This window comes from Tachysurus vachellii, chromosome 20 (assembly GCF_030014155.1).
Source record: "Tachysurus vachellii isolate PV-2020 chromosome 20, HZAU_Pvac_v1, whole genome shotgun sequence".
NCBI lineage: Eukaryota > Metazoa > Chordata > Actinopteri > Siluriformes > Bagridae > Tachysurus > Tachysurus vachellii.
The window spans coordinates 7,825,978-7,853,135 of NC_083479.1; the positions used below are offsets into that span (position 1 = coordinate 7,825,978).

General features: G+C 40.2%; 2 protein-coding genes across 7 annotated transcripts in view; one reads left to right on the forward strand and one right to left on the reverse strand.

Moving 5' to 3' along the window:
• dclk1a (doublecortin-like kinase 1a) overlaps window positions 1–4,970 on the forward strand; it is a 55,923-nt gene extending 50,953 nt beyond the window's left edge. For 2 of the 3 annotated variants that reach the window (XM_060896315.1, XM_060896316.1), the window contains 5 exons: window positions 82–178; window positions 417–497; window positions 1,067–1,180; window positions 1,551–1,624; window positions 3,380–4,970. In XM_060896315.1, the coding sequence (XP_060752298.1) occupies window positions 82–178; window positions 417–497; window positions 1,067–1,180; window positions 1,551–1,624; window positions 3,380–3,437 (424 nt within the window). In that variant the 3' untranslated portion in view covers window positions 3,438–4,970. The remainder of the gene's footprint in view (window positions 1–81; window positions 179–416; window positions 498–1,066; window positions 1,181–1,550; window positions 1,625–3,379) is intronic. The other variant, XM_060896318.1, reaches the window with a different exon arrangement.
• A 2,416-nt stretch (window positions 4,971–7,386) lies between these two features.
• Window positions 7,387–27,158, reverse strand: part of nbeaa (neurobeachin a) — a 166,142-nt gene continuing 146,370 nt past the window's right edge. For 2 of the 4 annotated variants that reach the window (XM_060895650.1, XM_060895651.1), the window contains exons 35-58: window positions 24,904–24,965; window positions 22,451–22,515; window positions 22,140–22,248; window positions 21,763–21,929; window positions 20,747–20,871; window positions 20,344–20,490; window positions 19,661–19,797; window positions 19,456–19,573; window positions 18,595–18,697; window positions 18,287–18,402; window positions 18,029–18,141; window positions 17,761–17,901; window positions 16,894–17,013; window positions 16,641–16,793; window positions 14,895–15,062; window positions 14,222–14,311; window positions 13,038–13,230; window positions 12,208–12,279; window positions 11,926–12,081; window positions 11,560–11,730; window positions 10,266–10,367; window positions 9,704–9,900; window positions 9,469–9,620; window positions 7,387–9,189 (exon numbers count right to left, since the gene is read on the reverse strand). In XM_060895650.1, the coding sequence (XP_060751633.1) occupies window positions 9,099–9,189; window positions 9,469–9,620; window positions 9,704–9,900; window positions 10,266–10,367; window positions 11,560–11,730; window positions 11,926–12,081; window positions 12,208–12,279; window positions 13,038–13,230; window positions 14,222–14,311; window positions 14,895–15,062; window positions 16,641–16,793; window positions 16,894–17,013; window positions 17,761–17,901; window positions 18,029–18,141; window positions 18,287–18,402; window positions 18,595–18,697; window positions 19,456–19,573; window positions 19,661–19,797; window positions 20,344–20,490; window positions 20,747–20,871; window positions 21,763–21,929; window positions 22,140–22,248; window positions 22,451–22,515; window positions 24,904–24,965 (3,068 nt within the window). In that variant the 3' untranslated portion in view covers window positions 7,387–9,098. Of the gene's footprint in view, window positions 9,190–9,468; window positions 9,621–9,703; window positions 9,901–10,265; window positions 10,368–11,559; window positions 11,731–11,925; window positions 12,082–12,207; window positions 12,280–13,037; window positions 13,231–14,221; window positions 14,312–14,894; window positions 15,063–16,640; window positions 16,794–16,893; window positions 17,014–17,760; window positions 17,902–18,028; window positions 18,142–18,286; window positions 18,403–18,594; window positions 18,698–19,455; window positions 19,574–19,660; window positions 19,798–20,209; window positions 20,243–20,343; window positions 20,491–20,746; window positions 20,872–21,762; window positions 21,930–22,139; window positions 22,249–22,450; window positions 22,516–24,903; window positions 24,966–27,158 lie in introns of all 4 variants that reach the window. The other 2 variants (XM_060895649.1, XM_060895652.1) reach the window with 2 other exon arrangements.

Here is a 27,158-nt window from a genome sequence, read left to right on the forward strand (position 1 = left end):
GCTTATGCTTCCTGGCTGTACTACAATTCATTGCTTCTTCTTTTTTTAACAGTGAATTTCTGCAATGTGTCTCTTTCACAGGAGTGCAGATGACCAGGAGGCACTGTTTGACCAGATTCTGTTGGGTCAGTTAGAATTCCCTCTCCCATACTGGGACAATGTGTCAGACTCAGCCAAGGTGTGTGATGGAAAACATTTACTAATCTCTTCCTTCAGTCAGTCAATTTAAATGTACAATATAAATATATCATTTTAATCTAAACGTGCATTGCTGCATGAAACTGTAACAGTTATACTCACTATATATTTATATTCCTAGCATTCAGAAATGTTTTAAAATGACCATCTTTCTCTCTCTCTTTCTTTCTGTGTGTGGTTGTGTTTGTGTGTGTGTGTCTGTGTCTGTGTGTGTGCAGGAGCTGATTATATCCATGCTGCAGGTGGAGGTGGATCAGAGATACACAGCTCTGCAGGTGCTGGAGCATCCCTGGGTCACTGTAAGTACCATATGATGATCCTGATCTGTAGAAAAGTACAAACAGTACCTTTAATAACGCTAAATAACATTTATCTGAGCTCCCTCACTTTCTTTTTCATAGTCACTGTACTTTAAATCAGTCAGTGATTAACATACTGTCAGAGAGTCATAAAGGTAGCAAACACAAGTACAAGTACTTATTTTAAAACTTGCAAAAGAATTGAGAATATAAACAAAAACAGCAACGCATAGAGACTATGAGCGAAACAAACACATCAACAGAAGCATGACAATAGTGTACACAGAAAGCAGAACTTGAATACGGCTGCTGATTAGAGGAAACACAGATAAGGTGTGAGTACTCACTGAGACAGGTGACTGTGCAGGGGCTGATTTGGTCATTTAGTCCCTGAAAAGTGCTCATTTTGGCATAAGCATGAGGCATACATTAGACCAGAGATGTCATTATAGCTGTTTGGGACAAATATGAAAAATCTGATTTGTTCATTAATTTCCTTTATAACTCACACTAGTAAAATATCAAGTTTCTTTTGTTTCCATAATATAAATTGCACGTTACATCCACAGGATGACGGTTTATCAGAGAACGAACATCAGCTCTCAGTGGCAGGAAAGATCAAGAAGCACTTTAACACAAGCCCAAAGCCCAGTGACACCATGTCAGATATGAACGTCATCACGGTGAGGCTCGCTCTCTCATCAGCTCGATGACTCAAAGTCCTTTCTGATTCCATCACATCATGTCACACCAGTTATCATACCACGGCACTGTTCTTCATTCTTAGAAGAGGGATAATTAATTAAAAAAAGAAATAAAAAAGAATTTAAAAAACAGCAATTCTGACAGGGGTTTCTGCTCTAATTCAGATCACAAGTTCATATTAATGTGCCTCTTAAAATATGTTTATACTTTCATACTCTCCAGTTGCACTAAAAATAAAAATTTTGTAAGTTACTTAAATCAGATGTGTTCCATGTGAATCAGTTGAGTACGAGTGAGTGTTTTGAGTAAGGGCCTTGTGTTGATTTGTACTGCTTTCTCTCTGCATAGCTCAACCACGACTTTGGCATCCAGAGATCAGGGTCACTGGACTACTATCAGCATCCAGGAATGTACTGGATAAGGTAAATTTTATGTACAGAAACCTTTGTATTTGATTGTTGTGCTGCTGCACTGCATCTAACAGCAAGTCTGCTCACATCTGAGCCTCATATGCTGCTTTTCGTTACCCCCAGCTTCAATGTGAGCATTGTGTGCGTCTGTCTGCTGTATCAAGTCATTTACTGTATACACACTCAGGTTTCCATGATGACAATTTACCATAGATTTATTGCTCGAATACTTGCTTCCTAATGATTTTTGTATAATGCTGTAAATATTTTCTTCCTGTCCTTCCATTTTTTCTTTGTCTGCAAGGCAAAATATAACATTTAAAAACCATCCAGTTGGCTCCTCTGTCGAAACTCTTAAAGGCTAGAAACATAGAGAAGGGGCACATTTAAGAGAGGGTTTGATAATTTTTTTTATGCTAGCACACTAGCTAATCACCTTATTAATTCATATATTTTTATGGAAAACTCATTAGAGGTGCAGCTTGTATTGTGTTTGGAGATAATATTCATCATCATAATAATAATTATCATAATGATAATAATCAGGGAAATTGGCATTTCATTACTGAGTACAGTTCAAAAATGACAAATTGCTCAAATCATCTATCTATCCATCCATCCATTCATTCATATATTTATTTATCCATCTATCTATCGTCATGTGAGAAAATTAGGACACCCAATGAAGGCATTTAATCTTCCTTTTAATAATATTGGAAGATTCAAGTAATATAATTAAACAAATAAAACCTAAGAAAGGACTTTTTTAAATGATCTGTAAAATGTAATGAAAAAAAAAACAATATCTTTGAAGAAAAAGTAAGGACACGCCCACATTTATTTGTATTTAAAAAGGATAAAATTATCTACAGGTGCAAATTATTAGAACATTGTTTCAGAGCATTTTGAAGACATCTTGTCTTATTTAATCCTCAGATATTTAGTTTGGTTTGCTGTTAATTGTTGAAGTGAGAGGTATCACCATGCTGAGATCTAAAGAGCTCTATGAGGCCTTCAGAAAGAAGATTGTTGATGCTTATGAGTATTGTATTTGTAAGTAAGTATTTGTAATCAGCCATTCCACTGTCTCAGAATCATTTACAAGTGAAGAACATTTAAAACAACTATCAACATGGCCAGGTCATCAATATTTTCAAGATCTTTGCCAGAGACCACAGAGACAAAAGACTTCTGGAATAATGTGCTTTGGACAGATGAGTGTAAAATTGAATTATTTGGACACCATAACAGAGCGGATGTTTGGCGTAAACCAATTACAGAATTTCAGCAAAAGAACCTCATATCAAGTGTGAAACATGGAGGTGGTTTGGGGATCCTTTGTTGCAGCAGGACCTGGTCAACTCATCATCGTAGAATCCACTATGAATTCTACATTGTATCAGAAGGTGCATGAGGAACATGTGAGTCCATCTGTCAAAAATTTGAAGCTGAAGCGGAACTGGACCTTAAAACATGACAATGATATAAAACATAGCAGTAAATCCACTAAGGACTGTCTGAAAAGTAAGATATGGATAATTCTGGAATGGTCAAGTCAAAGCCCAGATCTAACTCCTATTGAGATCCTGTGGTGTGATTTGAAACGGACATTAATGGATATTAAAGCATCCTTCTCAGTGCTATACACAGTTTCTGTGCAACCACACATTCATTATGAATTGGATTTTGAGTATTATAAGATGTGGTCTTGTTCCATACCATGCTAAAGCACTAATGACTAAACCGGCTTCTCTGTTTCTCCTCCAGGCCACCGCTCTTGATAAGGAGAGGCAGATTCTCAGACGAGGATGCCACCAGAATGTAAGCACAGAGCTTTGCACCACCCAGCCGTTCTGTAGCCTCCCCTTTCGACTCTCGTCCTCTGTTCTGTCTTGCTCTCCAAATGGCCCCCTTCAGTCCCACCACCACGCCCACCTCGTCCACATCCACGCCTGAGTCTGAAGACTTTTCTGGCCACTCCAGTGAGACTGACTGCTCCCCAGCAACCCCTTCCTTCTAGGGTCTGGTTGAGGGTGGTGAGTGCAGAAGGAGAAGAAGGGTTTATGAGGATTCAGAATGCGGCATTGTGGAATTCATTCATCTAAGCCATTTTAGAAAGTGGACTTTGTTTCCCAGCTAGGAATTGGGAATAGTTTGTCAGGACTGGCAATGGTTACTTTGAACTGATTCACTTCATTAATTTTATGTTTTGTTTTTTCTTCAGTAAAAAGAAACTACCCTAAAGTTTCTGTACTCTGACTTTATTTTATCTTTGGTCCAGTCTTGCTGAATGTTCCAGGAGATTCTGTGGATATGGAGCAGCTAATTAACAGTTAATTAACAGTTAACTGGTTATTTGTGTGTTAATGAGTGGTTATGTGAAGCTGCAGAGCTACAGGTACAGATGTCCACTGACTTTGTCCACCTGATTGCTGCTCTCTGGAAACAAAGCACCGAAGCAACGAAGTCTTATGTGTGGAAAAACTCTTTCTTCACCGTCACAACATCACCCCATCATTATTTCAGCACTTTGCTCTCCTTCTCTCTGAAACTTGCAGCTGAAGGCGCTGTCAGAAGCAGTTTCGCATGTCAGATGGGGAAGGTTTTTATTTTTTTTTTTTGTAATCGGTGTAAATAATATGATTTCATTTATTTTGATATTGACACTATATTTCTTTAACCTATCTAGCAAGTATAGCAATTGCATATGTCCTCGTTTCCCTGTACATAACTTTATCAAGCACAAAAGCTGTGAGCTTTGTGGGAAAGACATCTGTTACTTTCCTTGGAAGAGCCTGCGTCCATGATATTCAGCGTGACGCTGTTCTCAGAGGAAAATCCATAACAGAAATGAATGTAGAGATAGTGGGGTGTTTAAGAAAACTGAAATTCAGGGTTAATAGAAAGAGGTTATGGGTTTGAATAGCAGATTTGATATATTACTGATGTTGGGAATTTTGGGAATATCTCAGTCGGATCAGTGAATGGAGATCAGTTCTTATCACAGCATCATTCCAATATCCATATCCCACTTTTTTTGTTGTCTTTTTTTATGGATTAAACTGAGCATTTGGTTAGGAGGCAATGAGAAAGGATAAAGAAACTGAGAAAGAGAGAAGCAGCAATCTGTCTTTCAACAGAAAACAACAGAAATGTATATCACCTGCATTTGCACCAGCAACAATGCCATGGTTTAAAGGACCCTAACTGCTTCTATTCATTACTCATAATGAGAAACTATATTATTAATCCAAACAAATCCGTAGTTTTGTGTACTTCTGCACTTCCACTGCGAAACTGATTCTACTTGTATTGACATAATTTGCACCCGTGTCTGACATGATGAAATCAGCTATACTGTGTGATTGGCTCACACCAAAAAAACAATAAAGATCTAAAAGAATTCAGAAAAAGTGATTGTGTATTTGTTTTTCTGATTTTATTTAGAGTTGAATGGATTAGTGAAGCAGAATTGATGTCACTTATTCAATTTGTCTCTTAAATTAATTTTACAAAAACACAGATGCTTCACAAACCTCAGTATAAATGACAGATGATTCCTTCACATTTTTATAGAAACCATTTCTGGTAAGTGGTCCAATTTCAAGCCATGTGTTGAACACAATTCGTCCACTGCAAGCGATCCAGAATGCATCTGCTCCACCATCCCACTGCTGTGCTTCCTCTACTGGCTTCACACATCACATTCAAAACACTGACGATTGCCTAAGCTGAAAATGGACCAGCTCCCTCTTACCTCACTCTCTTATCACTCCTCGCACTGCACCTCGCTCCCTCAGCACTGCTCGACTGGTCCATCCCTCAGGGTAAGAGCAGCCACCTCTTCCTGAAACACTTAAACTAGCACTTTTCCTTTTTGTTTTATGTGAGTTTTACGCTGATGGTATCCTGAGTCTCTAACCTAAGGTACCGGTGTTAATCCAGAGTCTGTAACCTAGTGTACCAGTGTTAATCTTGAGTCTGTAACCTAGTGTACCAGTGTTAACCCAGAGTCTGTAACCTAATGTACCAGTGTTAATCCAGTCTGTAACCTAGTGTACCAGTGTTAATCCAGAGTCTGTAACCTAGTGTACCAGTGTTAACCCAGAGTCTGTAACCTAATGTACCAGTGTTAACCCAGAGTCCGTAACCTAGTGTACCAGTGTTAATCTTGAGTCTGTAACCTAATGTACCAGTGTTAATCCAGTCTGTAACCTAGTGTACCAGTGTTAACCCAGAATCTGAACCTAGTGTACCAATGTTAAGCCAGAGTCTGTAACCTAGTGTACTAGTATTAATCTTGAGTCTGTAACCTAGTGTACTAGTATTAATCTTGAGTCTGTAACCTAGTGTACCAGTGTTAACCCAGTCTGTAACCTAGTGTACCAGTGTTAATCCAGAGTCTGTAACCTAGTGTACCAGTGTTAATCCAGAGTCTGTAACCTAGTGTACCAGTGTTAATCCAGAGTCTGTAACCTAGTGTACCAGTGTTAATCCAGAGTCTGTAACCTAGTGTACTAGTATTAATCTTGAGTCTGTAACCTAGTGTACCAGTGTTAACCCAGTCTGTAACCTAGTGTACCAGTGTTAATCCAGAGTCTGTAACCTAGTGTACCAGTGTTAATCCAGAGTCCGTAACCTAGTGTACCAGTGTTAACCCAGAGTCCGTAACCTAGTGTACCAGTGTTAATCTTGAGTCTGTAACCTAGTGTACCAGTGTTAACCCAGAGTCCGTAACCTAGTGTACCAGTGTTAATCTTGAGTCTGTAACCTAGTGTATCAGTGTTAATCCAGAGTCTGTAACCTAATGTACCAGTGTTAATCCAGAGTCTGTAACCTAGTGTACCAGTGTTAACCCAGTCTGTAACCTAATGTACCAGTGTTAATCCAGTCTGTAACCTAGTGTACCAGTGTTAATCCAGAGTCTGTAACCTAATGTACCAGTGTTAATCCAGTCTGTAACCTAGTGTACCAGTGTTAATCCAGAGTCTGTAACCTAATGTACCAGTGTTAATCCAGAGTCTGTAACCTAGTGTACCAGTGTTAATCCAGAGTCTGTAACCTAATGTACCAGTGTTAATCCAGAGTCTGTAACCTAATGTACCAGTGTTAATCCAGAGTCTGTAACCTAATGTACCAGTGTTAATCCAGAGTCTGTAACCTAGTGTACCAGTGTTAATCATCAATAAAGTCTTAAAAGCACTTTTGTACGTCGCTCTGGATAAGGGCTTCTGCCAAATGCCATAAATGTAATGTAAATGTAATATTAGTTGCAGTTTTCAAATTCATTTAATGTCAGTCAATCTGAGAAGAGACTTAAAATGTCTTTATTCTGGAGGGTGTGGTCTTTTAAGATGACTTCTCCTCCATCCAAACAGACGTACTAACACTTTTTGTAGGATGTATTTTTTTTTTATTTGTCTTTGTGTTCAAATACCACTTAAACATTCACCAACTAAGCTGGAAAATTCTGAAACTAGAAAAAAAATATTTATACATTTAAGGTAAAAATATTAGCTGCTATATTATTCAATTCATATTGAAGGGTGCAGATAATTTCAGACTTGAAACTTTCTAATTACAGTACTCTAGTCATCAAACCAACTCAAGTAAAGCCCTGTAAATTGATTCACATGCTGATTCAGACACTGACTCACCACTTCATTAGCTTGTTTAACATTTAGCTGTATGTGCACAGCAGTAGCAGAGACTCGAACCCTGTGTTACAGCTCGGCGCCTCAGCAGGTCACAAAAATGCACACACCTGACAGGGATGTTTTGGTTTGTTTTATTGTAAATACGACAAAAAGAAAACAATTGTATTTTACAGTTATTGATCTTTATATATTGGCATGAATGAATTTTGAACATTTTGAAGAGACGCCTCCAGTCAGTTTCTGCCTTGTTCATGTTGCTGCAAATGCATGAATCAGCAGATACGGCTCGAGTTCAGAAGTGTGACCTCTTTCTTTCATTATTCACCAATAACTGTACCTCTCCTCTCTATAAACAAAACAATAAATTATAAACATATTCAACAATAAAGACATGATGGAAAAATAAAAGAACAACAAAAAATATATGTACAAAATGAATCAAATGTACAATGGAAGCAGTGGCGTAATCCCAGGCTGCTCACTGTCTCACTCACATCCACCTCCATGGCCAATAACAAGGCAACATCCACAAACTCTTTGCATAATTTATTGTTGTTTTGTTTGAATTTTTTGTTATTATTTACACCTTTGCAATGAAACAAGATTATCTGAGAATTCAGTATTACACTGTAGCTCCAAAAATATTCTTCTTCCTCTTAAGAGGCTGAGGGGGAAAAAATGAAACTGCTGCATATTGAAGTGTTTACATACTTTAATACTCATATAAACCAAGCTTTCCTCCTCGAAAAGCTTTATGATCTCTATGTCTCTCCTAGCTACGAAGTTATGATATTGCTTACTGTGGTGGTACAACATAATCATTACACATGGGTTTAATATCGAACAAATACAACAAACATCGATGCACAAATCATACGACCGGGTGGTTTCTAACGGAAAATAAAACCATTCCGCTAATAAATCATGTTATTGGTGCAAAGTGTCAATACAAAATCTTCAACATTTATTTTTTCTATCATAAATAATCAGAAAATGTGTGAGAGTGAGAGGGTTACATTTTATTTTTAACTTAGTGCTTGTTTTTTTTTATTCTTTTCTGTTCTTACATGCCTGTCTGCCCACGCTGTCGAAGTTATGTACATATATGACAAAACAGTTACCAAATATACAAATAGGAAAACGAAGCTCGTTTTCTGATAGGACACAACCTCCAGGGTGTACTGTACCTGGCTGCTCTCATCTCAGGTCACCGTCATCTCATCCAAAGCGCCTACATTTTAATAATACACAATAATTTACATACAGCAAGTCATTAACGATTTTAAAGGTGGTCCAAAGGTGGAAACTGAGCTGTTCTCCGCCCTTACAGCAAAGACCTGTTTTATAACAGCCAACATTCTGCTGTGTGTGTGTGTGTGTGTGTGTGTGTGTGTGTGTGTCTGTTCTCTAGCCCAGAACCTACAATGAGAATAAAAGCATTTGTTAATGTATAATTCGGTGGTTCGTCTCTGAAGCCTCTGAGTTTGAGATATTTCTCGAGTCAGCAGTTGTAGCTTCTGATCATATTCACAGTCTGCAAACAAGAGGACTTTATGCGACCTATTATCATATGCGGGGTGTGAAAAACAATCCTAAAGATTCTAGCTTACAACAACAAAGTCTTATGTTTGTAATCTTTTCACAAAGTCTGACGCTCCAGTCATTTCCAGAACAGAGACTTGTTTAGTCTAACAGGTCAGGAGTTAGTGGAGTTCTCTCAGGTGAAGTCTGGCAGCAGCCTGCAGTCAGCCTTGTCCTTCCTCACACTCCTCCGTGTGTGTGTGTGTGTGTGTGTGTGTGTGTGTGTGTGTGTGTGTGTGTGTCAGCTCTCAGTATCTGTTCTGGTGCTCATAGTGCCAGCGGTTGAAGTCAATGTTGAAAGCCACGATGCTGCCTGATGCCATGCCAGTAATTAAAGTTCTGTAAATACAGAGGGTTGAGAAGATGAAGTCAAGATGGAGTCAAGACTCTGTACAGTTCAGTTATTTATCATAACTCATACACAAAATGATCTAAACATACACACATCTGTGATACTGATACTAAACTGTCTCTGTTTAACATTGATGCTCTGTTAAATGATCGTTCTGATCATTATTATAGCTTTACATTGTGAGTCACTGGGATCATTATTAAGAGGAACTCTAGCACCCTAAACTATACATGATTTATTACTACACAAATTAGGAGTGTGCTAACCTCTGGTCATGAGAGAGATCCATGGCACGGATGCCTGCGTCACAGCCTGGGTAGATGTAGAGCTGCTTAAAGTCGCAGGCCTGCCACACCTCCACCACTCCATTATCTCCTCCACTCACCAGATTCTGTCCATCACTGCTCAGTAGCACGGCCTAATACACACAGAGACCCATGTTGAGTTTGCTAATGAAGAAAGGTATTGTGTGCGCAAAGGCTTCATGTTGTGAGTTCTTACCCGGGTCGAGTCGTTGAGCTCCATCTGAGCGAGCAGCTTGCCATTGATGCTAAAGTTGCAGAAGCGGCCTCTCTCGTAGTAGATGATGCAGTGACCCTCACTGGAGACGGAGATGAGCCGCGGCTGCTGGCAGTTCTCTGGTCCCTCTAGAGCACGCAGCAGATCTCCTGTGATGGTGTGCACCAAGCATGGACCCTCTGAACACACACACCAGGACACACAAGAGATACACACATGCACACAGAGATACACAAGCACATAGACACACAGAGAGATATACACAAACACACAGCAATGCACACAAACACACAGAAGCGCACACACACACACACACACACACACACACACGTTAGCTCATCCTAGCAATCTGGGGAGTAGGAGCAGAAAAAATTCCATACACACAAACAAGATCCTAAAAATGCCTTCCATTGGGTCTTCACTACATGAAGCCACAGCAGTGTGCAGTACTGTTACTGACAGCTGAATTCATAAATAAACTCCACAAGCAGCTTATTAGTGCATTTCTTTTATTTCAGTGCAAGGAAGTGGTGTTTGTACTGACCTTTGGCTCCACTGATGACTAATCCCAGCTCAGCACACACAGACACACACACCACCTCGTGATCATGACCGGTAAGGACGGCTCGGGGTGCGGGATAATCACCTGCAGGATAACAACACAAACCACACACTCAGATCCTGACAGAGCAAACAGCTCCTCTCTGTGCTGTGTTCACTATTCAACATCCAAATCATTCTTATACTTTGTCACTCTGCTGTTCAGAAGGGAAGAAAATAAGACACTAAATGACTGACTGCCTGATTACTACTGACAACATATTTTAGTTGTTTATGGTGTTTCTCTAGCAGCTCATTTCATAGCACGTTTGGTGTCCATGTTTGTCAGGTGTTATTATACACAATGCTAAACTTCCACTAACAAAGAGAGGGGTTTGTGTTTTTCTATTAGTTCCTCAGGAGCTCTTAGTTTAGACTATAAACTGTTGTAGAAATGACATTATTTACATTTACATTGTTTTACTGTTTAGTGTCACCTAAATGAGTCTGGTTTCCCTTCTGAGTCTGGTTCCTCTCAAGGTTTCTTCCTCATATCATCTCAGGAATTCTTTCCTTTACCACCGTAATAGTGAATATAAAGAGATAAATAGTAATTTAATTTTAAACTATAAACTGTTTACTATACAAATCTGTTTCTTCACGTCTGTAAAGCTGCTTTCAGACATTAAGAGTTATTAAAAGAGCTCTAGAAATAAAGTGAAAACCAGTTTTTGTATCATTGGTATGTATTTGTGATCATATTTAAACACCTACAAGAGATCAAAATGCATTCTGACCAATTCTAAAGCACACTGTGTTTACAGCCTGAACAAAAGCTAACCAGGTTGTTGTCTAACATCTTGACTATCACTTGTGATCCCCTGCACTGCATGCAAAGATGATTCAGGTTTGCATAGTGTCATTATTTTCTCTTATGATATACTGAAGCTAAGTGACTGTGTAGTAAGCCGGAGCATTGTACTTGTACAGTACTTGCTTTGTACTGAAATTTATTTGGCTCAGTTTCATCAATGTTTACACCTGTTCCTGAGTCAGAAAAGATTGTCTATGCACAATAATGAATCCTCCTAGTTTTCTGCCAACAGCCAGGTCACTCATCGGATAATATTTGTAGCGCAGCAGATGGTGGGATTGGGAAACCTACTCTACAGTTACAGCTTCAAGGCGTGTCATGACCAATGTAGCAAAAAATGTGAAATACAATTAAAAAAATGGATTCTGTGTTGATCTGTAATTTCTTAGGACCTTTTAATAAATGCAGCACTGTGGGAACTCACTATTGTTGGGATTGTCTCCGATGATGTGATGCCGTCCGCTCCAGTACCACAGCAGCAGCGTGGCGTCTCGTGAGCCGGAGACGATGTAGCAGTCTCCACCGATGTAGGACTCGGAGCGAGCCAAACACGTCACTACATCCCAGTGACCAAACACAATCTGAGTCAGTTTACCTGAGAACACGGAGAACCACAGGGTCACCATCACCATCATGAATTATCTGTGTAAGTTCCTGTATATGACACCACAGACCACTGGAGAACACTGTTTTTAAAGAGACAAGTCTTTAAATAGATCTCAAACAAGGAGTTAGTCTGCAATAAATAAAGAACAAAGATACAGTGATAACTGCATGCAAACAGACAGACCCGTTTCTGTGGAGTAGACTCGAAAACTCTTGTCCCAGAAGCCACACACCAGGATGTAGCGATTGTCAGCAGTGACCACAAAACAGTGTGTGTTGATCTGAATGCTTTGGTCAACCAGGTCAGTGATTTGCCGTTTATTCACCCCAGAGTTATTGGCTGTGAAGAGTGTTGGTAAACGTGTAATTACAGACAATGTGATATCAATGCTTAAGTATTTTCTTCATTCATCATCGCATGGTAAGAGTAACTGTTGTGTAACTTCAAATATCATCAAATCTTTACCGATCAGAGGATCCATCTCTATCGGGAGGTGATGAGCCTGTTCCAGTGAGTAGCCTGGGGCTCCCCTGAGACCTGCAGGAGGTAGAGACATTCATTCATACTTTAAAAGTTAAATAAAGAGCTATTTATACAGTAGCAGCAAACAATATCTACAGGTAATACATTCAGTGTGTGTGATATGTAATAATAAAAGTAGTCTGTAAATGTTTAATGTAATAATAACTTTTGTTTTATGACAAACACATTCAGGACACAAAAGAACAGAATTAAAGCATGTAATGTTCACGTTCTGAAGACATAACATTAAAAGTTCAATAAATGCCCTTGTGAATAGAAATGATTATTTGTATTGAGTATATACCAAATCAACCAACTCATGAACAATGACAGTTATTTGGTTTCTGTTATTAGGGTCTGGTTTCTGTCTCTTTAGTGTTGCAGAGCTCCAGGTTTTTTCTATTTTTTACTGAGTTGAGGCTTTTATGATATTCTATAGTCAGGGTAGATGACCCTTCACTAATGTACTAATGCTACTATAAATAATGGAGTAACACCCCAAGTGCAGAAAAGAGAGTAATGTACAAATATCTGTTAAAGGAATGACAAAACATATCTAATCTAATAATCAATAGTTTATCATTTTTCCCCTCTCAGTCAGACTCGCAAAAAATGTCCCGTTATTATGACTGAAATGGAAATGAGCACAGGAGGACTCGCTCCATCAAACTGATGTGATTCAATATTAACTCATCTGTGTAAATGTATAAGGCTGACACAGTTGCTATGTGATCTGGGTGATGAAGCAGGTCGGGCAGCGTGCCAGTGCTCACCGACAGTGTTGTGCCAGCGGTTGACGGCAAACAGGCGGCTGCAGGTGACCGTTACGGCGGCGGGCATGCTTAGGTGGGGCAGCGTGTTTGCAGCCACATGAGTCACCGGAGAGTTGGAGGGAAATTTCAGCACCATAATCACGTCTTGCTGCATCTGATCCTTAAACATGAGCGGACTCTGAGGAAGGAAACACTGATGAAGAGAAAGAAAGAAAGAGACAGAGACAGGTACACAGACAGAGAGGAAGAGGCAAACAAACGGAGGTGGTGAGGGAAAGGAGAGATGAAGGGTAAATGAAGGGAAGATGAAGGAAAAACAGGGAGAGAGGCGTGTTAGAGTGGAATCATCAGGATCGCAGGAGGAACTGTAAGAAGGGAAGAAAGGTGCTGGAGTGACACAGAGGATGAGAGATAAGGTCCGTTTCAGGTCACAATAAACTTTATAATGCAATAATGAGTCTCTTAATATTACATTATTCAGTTCTGGCAATCTGCAATCCAGACCTGTCTAGTCTATCATATCTCTCCTAGTGTGAACACTCTATATATTCTGAATATTAGCATTATCTTATTTAAAAAAAAAAAAAAAAATAATAATAATAATTAAGGATTGCTCCAATAACATAGTCTGTTTTTAACCATTAGCTTGATTGGTGCAACAGACAAATTTCTCATTCACCTAATCTCTTTTTTTTGTTTTTTCCTAAAACACATTATTCTCAACATTTTTGTTAAAATAGTTTGTTTGAAGTCTCTGCAGAACAAAACCAGTTGCTTCTCAATCAAGTTTCTCAAGTTTCTGAAATGTTAGACATACAGTAAACAGGACAGACATATGGCAGTCAGTTCACTGGCAAAGAAAGAGCTTACTATTGAGATAAATGAGACTATAAACTAAAAAAGAATAAACCATCAGCTTCCAGGTGCCACCTGCATCAGTCCATCCCTTCACTGATCAGAACACACTAACACTATGACCCATCATATCTGATCTCATTTAATGTGTAAGCAGAATCATTCTCAAAAGCAGTTTCAATAAAACTAAAAAGAAAAGAGAGTTTAACTTATTATTAATTAATTATTAATAAGTTAAATATGTACCTTCTTATTATCACCCCAATTTTTCCCCACATTCATCTGTGTGTACGGTGTAATGTATGAATGCTGAGCTGTGACGCTCTCACCAGATGCATAGCTGAGCTGCGGGGAGGATGAGGCTCAATTAACAGCTGCGAGGGAACCTGACCGAATGTCTGGATCTGAGCCTCCATGGACTACAGAGAGGAAAGAGAGTGTGTGTGAGGGAGTGAGTCAGAGAGAGAGCGAGAGCAAGAGAGAGAGAGAGCAAGAGAGCGAGCGACAGTGAGAGACAGACAGACAGTGAGTTGTCTAAGTGGACAGTTCAAATTAACACTACAGCTGAAGTGCTGAACAATTCACAGGTGTTTCTTTCAGTTTCACCTAATGACATGAACACAAAGCAAAACTCTCACTCGAGGACAGAGAGAGAGAGACAGTGTGAGAGGCTTCCAGCTGGCCATATATAGGCAAAAGGAAAATAGCAACAGGAAGAAAAAAAACAGCCAATGTACAGACCCAACTCGAGAGCACATTCTGTGCAGCACTTAATGGCCTGAGAGGCTGAATAAGTAAAGGCCATGGACAAACACATGACTAATATCAGACCTCTGTCCTGTTATTCCACTAAACTAAAAATTAATTTTTATTACTTTCAAAAACAGAGAGCACAGATATTCAGAGCCAAAACATTTTGTCCTATCAACAGATATGTTATTGTCCTATCAATAAAGGCACTTAAATGTAAAAAAAAAAGAAAGGGTGCAGTGTGGGACTAACCTCTCTGAGCTGCAGGTCTGTGACAGTGTCCAGATTGACAGAGCCTTCGTAGGACATGTAGTGGAACACGTTAAGAGCTCTCACTGCCTCGGGCCCTCGCTGCTTGTAGCCGAAGATCAGATCGATCCACTGGTGCAGCTGGCATGATACAAACTCGCTCTCCAAAGCCTGAGATGTCAAAGTGTCAAAGCAGTTATCAAGCCTGCTCCTTAAATATTTACTGTTAACATGATTCAGTGTGAAATGGTTTCAGCCATCATCATGACTTACAGCTGTGAGCTTCATTTCTAAAATTTCCCCTTCTCTTTGCTTACTGGGTTATTTAGAAATGTCTTGCCATACAAGTTATTTTTTAGTCTCACCATGATGTATTAGACCTTCATTTAGAATTTTTTACCGTGTGAATGTACAATTCCCTCTGAAAACAAAGCTTCTGTTCTTGTTATACCACTGAAAACATTTGTGTTTGCGACCAAAAGATGTTTGAGAGAGTCGAGAATTTCTGATTTCATTTCCTGATTTCAGATGTGTTAATACAACTTTAGAACCCTTTTGTTTGAAGCCACCCATTTTTCAGCTGATAAGTGATAGATTTTAAGACATTGACAGAGGTTTCATGTTGCTCAAGTGTGCAACTCTTTAGTTTGAAAACAAGTCATATTTCTGAATGTCTGCACTTGGGTTGCATCCTGGGTTTCATCCCTGTGAAGACTGCATTTGTTGTTAAAAAGAATAAACCAATAAGACCAGAGAGCTGTCTATAGGAGGGAAAACAGTAAATGTGAATCTGAGAAAAGAGAGAAAATCAATCAGATAAATTGTGCAAGATTAGACAATCCAACAATTTGGGATGTCCTTGGAAAAAAGGCTTGGTGTATTATCCACTGATGTACTAACAACCTGATGGAGGAACAGGTCAATGAAAAAATACAACAGAAGCTGATGACAAACATTGTGAAAGATGTAAAGAAAAAAAAAAATAGAAGTGACATCAACAAGCTCCAGAGGTCATGGGTAAAGTTATCATGACTGTGAGAAGACTTTGAGAGCAGAAATAAAGTGGCCATAACACAAGATGTTAAATCATAAATTGAAGAAATACAGATGCATTATGAGGCCATGATTAAAAACATACAAGATCATCAGTCAAGCACGATGGCAGCAGAGTCATGGCTTGGGCTTGTATGGCTGCTGTCTCATTAATCTATACTGATGATTAGACCGGCCAAGTTAATCACTAGACCTTAATTAACTGAGCAACATATCACCTCCTGAAGAGGAGACTAGAGGGAGAAACCCACCAAAACAATGGAAAATATCACAAAATACGCATGCAACAGTTTGGTGATGTCAGTAGGATGTTGGCTTGATGCAGTTATCGCTAGTAAATAAGAAGTGTTATACATTCATGTCCATTAAGACTGGAAATCCTGTTGCACAAAATCATCTGTTTCAAGACTTTTACTAGCCTAGAAAAATGAAAGCTGAAATTCTGACTTCATCTCAAAGCCAAATGTCTTTAATATGTAGCAAAAACAAACAGATGTGTCTGTTATGTTCATTTTTTTCACTTTTGATGGAGACATTATTTGAATATTACACTGCTTTTGTCGATAGTCTTTATAGCAGACCTAAAGTATGTTTCTATTGTGGTGTTGAGGGTCTGAAAGGTTAAACTGAAATTTAGCCTTGTACAGTACAGACAACTGTAAGTGTCTAATGCTGTAACATTGTTAAATCTCTTACCATTCTGTTAATACGAACAAAATCTTCTGGTTTTTTGGCCCAGACAGGCAGCTCCACATCACAGACTGGCGTGTGGTCCTCCCTCAATCCCAGATCATAACCATTACTGTTCACAAACATCTCAGGCAGGTAGTAGAACTCTGGGATCAACTCCTGTTCCACAGAGAAAAAAAAAAAAGCATGTTTAAAAGACACTGGTCAAAATATGCAATGATTTATTTAAATGGATTCACTGCTAATCAGTTTATCTCACCTTGACGTCAGATGTGTCTCTCTGGCAGCTTCTCCAGGAGCGCATGATGCCGGAGAATGTTCGGTCTGGATGGTCAAACTTATTGTCGTTTCCGTTCAGGTAGAATGTAGTAAAGGGTTCCTTATGTAGTCAAAGCAAACACAAGGAATCAGTAAGAAGAGAGGACTTTTGCTCTATCCTGGCTACGTTAAATAAACCTTCCTAGAAATTCAATGCATTAGAAACATTAAGGTATTTTTTGATTTATAAATATTTTTAGTGCTTTAAGCTGCTCCTAAAAGATACTTTTTTTACTCTAATCAACATTGAGTTGTGTTGTTCAGTATCTGAGGAAGGCCTGTAGTTTATTTATGAATAATGTATGTAGAGATTTTCAATATCAGAGCGTGGAATTGAAGGTGTGTTGAGTGGCAGTGTGTGAAGTGGAGAATTGAGAGGTGAGGATCTGCACTAGAGCAGGAGAGAGAGAGAGAGAGAGAGAGAGAGAAGCCACAGAGAGAAGATGGATAGAAATAAAGAAAGAAAGAAAGATCTTAGCAGCACAAAGCGCTCTGAGTATATATGTGTGTGTGTGTATGGACAAGTAAAATTGCAGAAAAACAAGGCAGCAAATGTCCTTCAAATTGTTCCAAGCCTGCTTCCTCATTCTGACCAAACTCACTTACTCTTACAGGAAAATCTCCTTTTGCTAGTCTACACATCATTTTAAAAATATGAATTCATTTTCAGTTAACAGTCATCTATCCATTTTTATAATAACCACCGATAACCCTATAAGCTTTGACAGTATATATGTGTTTGAGCTGAAGCATGCAGTGCAAGACTCTGGTGTTAATTAGCACTGTGGTGTACAGAGAAAGTGCTCACTATTCTGTGGAGCCAGAGCAGAGTAGAAGCCGCGGTAGAGTAGAGCGATGTGTAGTGATGTTGTGGTGTGCCATCCTCCTCCCATGTCTCATAACGCTCTGCGTAAAAGGCTGCTCGCTTTGGATTCAGCGCCCCAATTGGCTGAAAGAAAAAGAAACCAAAGCAAGACCAAGTATTACAAACATTTTTCAGTTCAATAATGAGCAAGCCTGAGGTGACGGTGACAAGGAAAAACTTAAACAGAAAAATTCAGGAATCCGAATATTACCTTCGACAGATCCCTGAAGTTGCCAGGCAGAGTGAGGTCCAGCTCCTCAGACTCATAGTTGGTAAGGACCCAGGGGAAGACTGGGTATTGGTTAAGGTCATTATATGTTCTTCCTAAACACACACACACACACACACACAAGCATAAATAAATGTCTAAGCAGATGCATGTATACACTGACTAGCGCTTCTCTCAAATCTATAAATGGTTCAGATATCAATATTTTTTAGTCACAAAGTCAGTCGAGTCCATTCTCACCTGCAATGGTGTTGAGAAACATGAGGTACTCGAAGTTAGAGATCTCCCGCCTCTGCCAGCGCTGGGTCATGTTAGAGGACTTGAACAACTGCCGAGGGGTGGCCAGAGAAATCCGTCTGCATACAAGATCAGAAAAGTTGCATACTTTTGTTCAGGACAAACTGCAAATGGCACTAAAAAAACTAACATGAATGTAGGACAATCTAATCAATCTAATCAATCTAATCAATCAGGACAATCTAATCTCAGATCAGTGCCAAGAGCAAATGTGGAGATTCTAAGAATATTAACATTTGGCCATGTCCTACCTTGCCTGAGGAAGGCCGTAGCTGGTGCCGACTCCTACTCGGGGTAAACTGTACACCACCTTTTTTACAGTTGCCTGGTCTGGGAAGTTAAACATGACTGATGCTACAGGGAGAAGGACATCAAAGCATAAGCATTAAGCGGTTACTCATATTATACATCTTTAAATAAGAACAAGGGGCAGCTCTATCTTAAAGAAAGCATTCAGATCTTTTTTTGTAATTATTTAAGAACACTCTTTCTAATGGAGGTTTATCTTGAAGAGTTCACTCTTGAAGCAGTGAGGCCTGGGTCATTGTACACTGGTGGGAAACACAATCCTGGGATATTTTGTTTGATGTTTACTTTGCTCATACTTTACCCAGGGTTAATAAACCTAAACCCTGGGTTTTCATTTTTATTTGCATATTTGCGCCATTAACAACAGGTTTAAATATAACGCCTTGTCTTGCATTAATGAAGAAAATAATGCTCGACACTCGAACAATCTTTAAGAATATTAGAGTTAGAATGATGCAGACTAACTGACTGTTTGAGACCAGTGACTGCTTGAGTTTCTACTTTTATTTGAACTCAAATTTCTCCCAAATGACTAAAGAAATAACCAAAATCTTTAATCATACAAAATCAAACTGATCAGAATTTCACTTATTCATAAAAGTTTACTTTGAATAGAAGAGATAATACAATAGAAGAGATAATACAATAGAAGAGATAATACAATAGAAGAGATAATACAATAGAAGGGATAATACAATAAAACAACATATTACTGATGTATGACATGGGAAGTCTAAACATTCCCATACTTTCTAAAATGACAATGTTCTTTACACAAATATAGAATATAACAACGCTCTTACTTCTGTTGGCCATGAAGACCTCCAGGCCAGTGTTCTGCAGCAGGTAACGTCTGGCAAACACGGCTCTGATCTCACTGAACATCCATTTTCCATGCAGCCCCTCAGAATATGCCAAAACCTGCACATACACACACACACACCACACATTAGAAGCACTATTACTTCAGTGACTCAGATGTTAAGCCTCTGCAAGAGGAACACACACCTTTGCATCAATGTTCTTGAAAGCGGGGTCTTCCTCATCCACCTCAAAGTAAATCTCAGTGGTGGTGATTGAAAGCGTCCCCCTGGCAACGACCACAGGAGCGACCAGCTGGGCCGGCGTGCTCAGAACTACAGGACCTGAAAGAGACCAGGTTATTTACTCCATTTATACCAGATAATACTGAAACTTCAGTTTAGTTAGCAGTATTTTGTCATGGACTCATTTGTCAGAAAAACGATTTGATTTTCTTAATCAAGTTTTGCACAGTTGTTAATGACACTGTACCAGAGTTCAAGAAGTTCATTAATTAAAACAAATAAAGCTAAATTGGGCTGAATGTTACACACAGTCAGTGGTTCATTTGAGTTGATGAGTCTAGGTGATTTTAATTAGTTCATTTTAGTAAATCAGGCTTTGAATGCAGACAGTTTCATTATCAGCAGCAGTTTTTTGCAGCTGTAGCAGCATGAGATTTAGATTTCCATCCGAAACACTGTTTGAATGCTGCTCAAATTTGTTAGGCTATCCACAAACTTGGAGGAAACTTGCCTCTGGAGGTAAATACTCGAGGATGAAAAGTCACTAGAAATAAAGTACATTTATAAACATTAACACAAAATCTGTCCGGGATACAAAAAAAACCATCAGTGATCTGTTTGGTTTTTGTCCTGAGTGTCAGATACCTGCGAGGTTGTCAATCTCTTTCTCCTGCAGCAGACTGACAGCATCATCATCTCCTTCCAGCATCAGCTCCATCTCAGGATTCTGACTAACCACAGACTGACTCCTGAACATCTTCTTCGACTTCACATCCTCTTCTTCCTCAGGAGCTGCAGAGATGAAAAGAGATGAAAACAAGTTGTGACCTCTGCCTGTCGCTCGAGTTCTTTTACTTCTTGAGAGCTGAGCTTAAAATAATATCCTGTAAATAACGACACTATTTTCTCATAATTAATTGTTTTTATTAATTAGCAGTGAGCTGTAATAGATAAAACAAGGCTTATATTCACTAGAATGCCAGGAGAGAAAGCATATAGAATGTATAGAAAGTATTTGAAGAGGAAACAGTGAATTAAAGGCACTGACCATAATCCTCCAGTGATTTGAGTGAGGCTTCTGTGTGTGTGGAGCCAAATGCATTGCGAACAAATCTTCTCCTCCTGCGCAGGTCGTCTTCCCAGTAATCCAAACGCCAGAAATCAAGCAAATGGCTGCAGAAGCAAGAATGTTGTAGAGCTTGAGATTTATACTGATTTCATTTCTAACCCATACCAAAGATTTATTTTTCACTGTCATTTTTCTGCTAGTTATTTCTTCAGGGATCTGTAGGTAATTCTGCATTTGACGTCCAGTCGTGGTTTAGACTTGCTGAGAGAGCAGACTCGAGGCAGAGAGGGAGGCTCACTCCATCATGACTGGTTTAATACACCTTGCGGTTGGGTGTGTGTTATGATGAATGAAGAAGGCTGATACCCTAAAGTCAAGATGATGAAGTCTGCACAGATCTGTATTTTTAGATTTTCACCATATGTGTACTTCCTGTTCTGTCAATTACGTAATCATATTTGATAAAAATTAAGGCTTATTTTTTCTTTGTTTGACCAAATCAGCAGAAAGTTTGTTCACCAGTAACCGACACAATACACAATGTGTAGTGAACTACAAGATTTCATGGAACACATTCATCCTTGGAGCATCTGATACACAACAGTTTCAATACAATATTTAAACACATTTTTCTTTTAAATATTAAGGGATGTTTGAGCATAAACTGTACATCATCCTATAGACCCTTTGGCTATTGTAATTAGTTATCAGACAGAACAAGGTCATGAGTGAGTGACATCAGAGAGTGGCGCCATGCTACATTTACAGTTATGGCAGACGTCCTAGTTGCAGAGCAACTTACCTCATTTTTTATCTCATTTTCTACAACTGAGCAATTGAGTGTTAAGGGCCTTGCACAAGGGCCCACCTGTGGCAGCTTGGTGAACCTGAGGTTTGAACTCACAACCTTCTAAGCTGTAGTCCAACACCTTAAACACTAGTCTACCAAATACATAGTGTTTCCAGCCTTCCTCATGAGTAATGTTTATGTATACCTCTGTGCCATGGTGCCCCAGGCTCCATGCTTATTGGTCAAGATGTTGAGGATCTTCTGTTTCAGTTGGTTGGCGGTCACGTGATCTCTGTGCTTGGCAGCACTGATCAGGTGATCGCACATCTTCTCTTCCTCTCTTCGATCTGCTGCATATTGAGCGCAGTTGGACTGAGAGAGACAGGACAATGAAGGACATGGTAAGAACAATGCAACATTTTATTTCTATCAGAAAACGTGTCACTGCAAGCTGACTCTCTTTGTGCTTTACGTATGACATGCACATACACAAAGGACATGCATGCATGACAACTAAGAGACCAACACACTGCATTTAGCAGAACACACACAGGTACACAGGCAGCACACACATCAGCTGACCTCAAACTCTGCATGTTTGTGGACGTCCTCGGCCCTCTGTCTGTTGAGGATAAACTCCGCCTCATTGGCGACTCGCACAATGTGGTCCTTCATGGCATGGCACAAGAGTCTGAAACAAATTTCAATTCAATTCAATTTATTTGTATAGCGCATTTACCAAGAAACTAGCACACAGTTCATTTCTGGGGGAAAATCAGCATCATTATGATTTCTTCTCTTCCTAAAATAAACAGCAGCTATAAAGGTTTTCCGTGTGTGTAATAAACCATTTTATTTTACACTGATCACCTCCACGGTCTATGTGTTCTTACCTTCCCTCATTAATAAGCTCAATAAAGGCAAGTCCCGCATTCTTCTGAATGGAGTTCTGCCATTCCTGAAACACAAGAGAGAGTTTGATGTCATTTTTAAAGACGTACCAATTCTATCAGGTCTTAAACCCTAAACATTTACAAACATGGGCTACTTTAAATAATCTACAAAGGAGACAAGGTTTATGCATTGCTTTTCCTTCTAAAAAAAAAAAAAAAAAAAGCATATGCACATGCAGTAAAGTTGGACTAAGACCTCAGTAAAGTGCTGTAAAACAACAGACATATTGACAATCTGTTCAGAACGGCATTCTGCCAAGACAGCAGCAGACGCATAGAAAGGGCAGGAAGCTTTTAGCCCAGGCTGCTGATGGTTCTAGAAGGACACATCAGAGGCTCTAGTTACCATCCCTTCCTGTCAATCAATACTTTGGGTTCGGTTTCATCCCCAGAGAATCTAATGGAAGGCCAGAGTGGAACCAGTGTAACAATATCTGCTGGAGAGAGGAGGGCATTAAGGATGATGGGAAAAGAAGGGAGGAGGGGAGAGGACAGAAGGATAGGAAGAATCATTGCTCTAGACTCTTAGTGTAGAATGTAGAGTCAAGAACCAAGAAGGAAATGAAGAGCTAGGATTTATTTACAAATCATAGACATGAAGTCCTTTATGTCTATGATTTGTCCATGGCCATTCAAGCATAACTTCTTTGGTGCTTTTTGTAAAAACGTTACAGATGAGATGTTTACGTTAAAGAACAGATTGAGGAGCTATATGTGGAGGAAGACGGCATCAGTTCAAGGTAAGAAAGGAATCTATGTTGCTTCTGAAAATACTGAACTGTCTTATTAGTGCATACTGTACAAAAAGATTTATATTCCTCACTTCTGCGTTTCTTATCTGTCTCACTAAAGAATAAGGTGAATAACTGAATAATAAGCTATGAACTTAAGGGGTAAAACCTGCTGCAGAGGTCACATGGAGAGATTGAGCTTATGGGTGTGAAGCCTTCAGCTGTTTTTGTAGAATCTTGAGTGGGAACACGGTCACATTCAGAATCCGTTCTTTTGTTTTTGAAACATTTCTGTTAAACTTATCAAATCTTCAGGTACTTTGTTTGTGAATACAAAATTCAGTTATCCTACTCATTTACCCTCCATTTTAATAAGAATAACTGCTCATTTGTGTTGTTATCTAACCAGCAAATCATGTTGCAGTGGAACGGTACAGTACATACAATCATGCTGATGCAGATCAAGAGCTTCATGTAATGTTAATGAACATCTGAATGGGAATAAGTGTGATCACTGTGACATGGCGTGTGTTGGTACTGTAGCTAGTTTGAGAATTTCAGAAACTGTTAATCTTCCTGCATTTTCACACACTAAAGTCTCTACAGGAATCATACGAGAATGAGCAGACTGCTCTGAGCTAACAGGAAGTCTACACATTAAACTGAGTCACCCAAACTGGACAGTGGAAGACTGGAATTGACCAGATTAGTCTCTTATTACCTCATTCTGATGTTTGATGTGAATGTTAACTGAAATTCTGGAGCTGCATCTCCATAAATGGCTGATTAGAGAACTGCAGGAATGAGCAGGTTTATTCCACATTTCCATCTTTAGGAATTTAGAAGCTCCTACAAAAACTTAAGAAAAAGCTACTGGGTGAAGCTTCTCATGAAGCCGGTTGACAAGATGCCATGTGTGAGCGAAGCTTCAACAGAAATACTCAAATAATTGTCTCAGATCACTGCGTAGTTTCCTTTGTGTTTTATTCTTGGTGATGAGCAGAAAAAAATACCTACTATGACTATGTCTGGCCAAGCTTCTGATGGGTAGGGCATCTAGTGCATGTGAGCTGTGTAATATTTAAAGGGGTTCAATCCCCAGCACTGCCAAGCTTCCACTGTTGGGCCCTCTCTGCGCCAGAGGTGCTGTATCATGGCTGACCCTACGCTCTGACTGTAACCACTGAAACTGTTACTATATCAGTGGACATGGCTAAAATAAATAACAATTTGCATGAATATAACATCTGACTTGAAATATAAATGTTTACCAGATGTAGATGAAAAGGAAGAAGGGAAGAGTGACTTCTACCGGATCGTTTTCCGTTTGTGGAGCTAAACTAATCATTTAGCCATATTGTGTCAAAATGTCAGTTCCTCCACATTCATTTTTTATTTAGAACTTTAACTGTAGCATAAAAGCAATAAATGCACAATCATGCTGTTATTTCCTACAGCTGAATCACAGCCATGCTGATATTCAGTCTAAACACACTTCTGCTAGTGCATAGCTTAATTATAAATGCACTTTCACTGCCTTCCTGCTTATTAGTAGATAAAAAACGGAAACTTGCATCGGAGAGTTGCATTTCAGAAGAAACTGTAGAGCTAAAATATTAGTGGAATCATGGGTAATTGGATCAGTTCTGATTGTGCTCTTACCTGTGAGCACAGTAACATCACCAGTTCCACTACTGATGTGCTGGACTTCATACACACCAGACCTGCAGGGCAAAGGAACACAAAGGCAAAATTTAACACTCACAAACACACACGGACACACACACACACACTTAAACACATGTTAAGACACAAACAGCATGCTTTTAGGAAATAATTGATTTTATTTTACTACAGATTATTCCCTGGAGATAGAAATGCCAGTTGCATATTATTGTTATACTGGGACACTAAAAAAGATTCCAATAGTGATGTAATGTTCCAATGACAGGTCATAATCAATGTTCCTGCAAAAGCAATGTAATAAAGTAATGCTCCATGTGATAGATTGTACACAGTTTTGGTACTGTACTGGGGGATGATGGTGTTTCGATAAAGGTGTGTTGAGAATGCTTTCTAACACATTGCTCCAAAATGTCTCAGTAGTGTTCAGGTGGGTTGAGAACAAGTGAGTGTGAATGCCGAAATGTATGATCGATAACATCTCCATACTCTGACACTGTAATCCTGGAGAGAAATGATTTATCGGTCAGAATAAGTATTCCCTCTAAGGGACTCAAACCATTCTGGTAAAATGTCCTCTACAGAAAAACTGGGACTGAGATGGCCACTAAACTAGATATGACTCTGAAATAAAGTATAATAATAAAATAAGTTTTCCTTATTAAATTCTTGTTCCTTGCTGTTTTTAATACAAAGTTCAGCCAAACCAGTGCCATGGTCCAAAGTGGTTAAGGTTTTGGGTTCTTGATCTCCAATTGGTCGGGCCCTTAAGCAACACCCTTAAAACTTTCTGCTCTGGGTCCAACTTTCAAAGCTGGGATTTGTGAAGAAATTATATATTATATATATATATTATATTATTATATATATATTGCTATGTTGTCTGGGGCTTTTTTGCCCCTGGTAGGGTCTCCCAAGGCAAACAGGTCCTGGGTGACAGGCCAGACAAAGAGCGGTTCAAGAGCCCTTTATGAAGAACAATAAAACAAGGTCCGTGACGTCGCCCGGTATGGCGCAACCGGGGCCCCACCCTGGAGCCAGGCCCGGGGTTGGGGCTCGCATGCGAGCGCCTGGTGGCCGGGTCTTACCCCATGGGGCCCGGCCGGGCACAGCCCGAAAGAGTGACGTGGGGCCGATCTCCTGTGGGCCCACCACCTGCAGGAGAAACCGTAAGGGGCTGGTGCAATGTGGATTGGGTGGCAGTCGAAGGCGGGAGCCTCGGCGACCCAATCCCCGGACACGGAATCTGGCTCTAGGGACATGGAATGTCACCTCGCTGGGGGGGAAGGAGCCTGAGCTGGTGCGGGAGGTCGAGAGATACCGACTAGATATAGTTGGGCTCACCTCCACGCACGGCTTGGGCTCTGGAACCCAACTCCTTGAGAGAGGCTGGGCTCTCTACTACTCTGGAGTTGCCCGCGGTGAGAGGCGGCGGGCTGGTGTGGGCTTGCTCATAGCCCCCCAGCTCAGCAGCCATGTGTTGGAGTTCACCCCGGTGAACGAGAGGGTCGTTTCCCTACGCCTTCGGGTCGGGGAGAGGTCTCTCACTGTTATTTGTGCTTACGGGCCAAATGGCAGTGTAGAGTACCCGACCTTCTTGGAGTCTCTGGGAGGGGTGCTGGAAAGTGCTCCGACCGGGGACTCCGTCATTCTACTGGGGGACTTCAACGCTCACGTGGGCAGCGACAGTGACACCTGGAGGGGCGTGATTGGGAGGAACGGCCCCCCCCGACCTGAACCCGAGTGGTGTTCTGTTATTGGACTTCTGTGCTAGTCACAGTTTGTCCATAATGAACACCATGTTCAAGCATAAGGGTGTCCATCAGTACACATGGCATCAGGACACCCTAGGTCGGAGGTCGATGATCGACTTTGTGGTTGTTTCATCTGACCTCCGGCCGTATGTCTTGGACACTCGGGTAAAGAGAGGGGCGGAGCTGTCAACTGATCACCACCTGGTGGTGAGTTGGATCCGATGGCCGGGGAGGAAGTTGGACAGACTTGGCAGACCCAAACGTACTGTGAGGGTCCGCTGGGAACGTTTGGCAGAGTCTCCGGTCAGAGAGATCTTCAACTCCCACCTCCGGCAGAGCTTCAACCAGATCCCGAGGGAGGTTGGAGACGTTGAGTCTGAGTGGACCATGTTCTCCACCTCCATTGTCGACGCGGCCGCGCGGAGCTGTGGCCGTAAGGTCTCTGGTGCCTGTCGTGGCGGCAATCCCCGAACCCGGTGG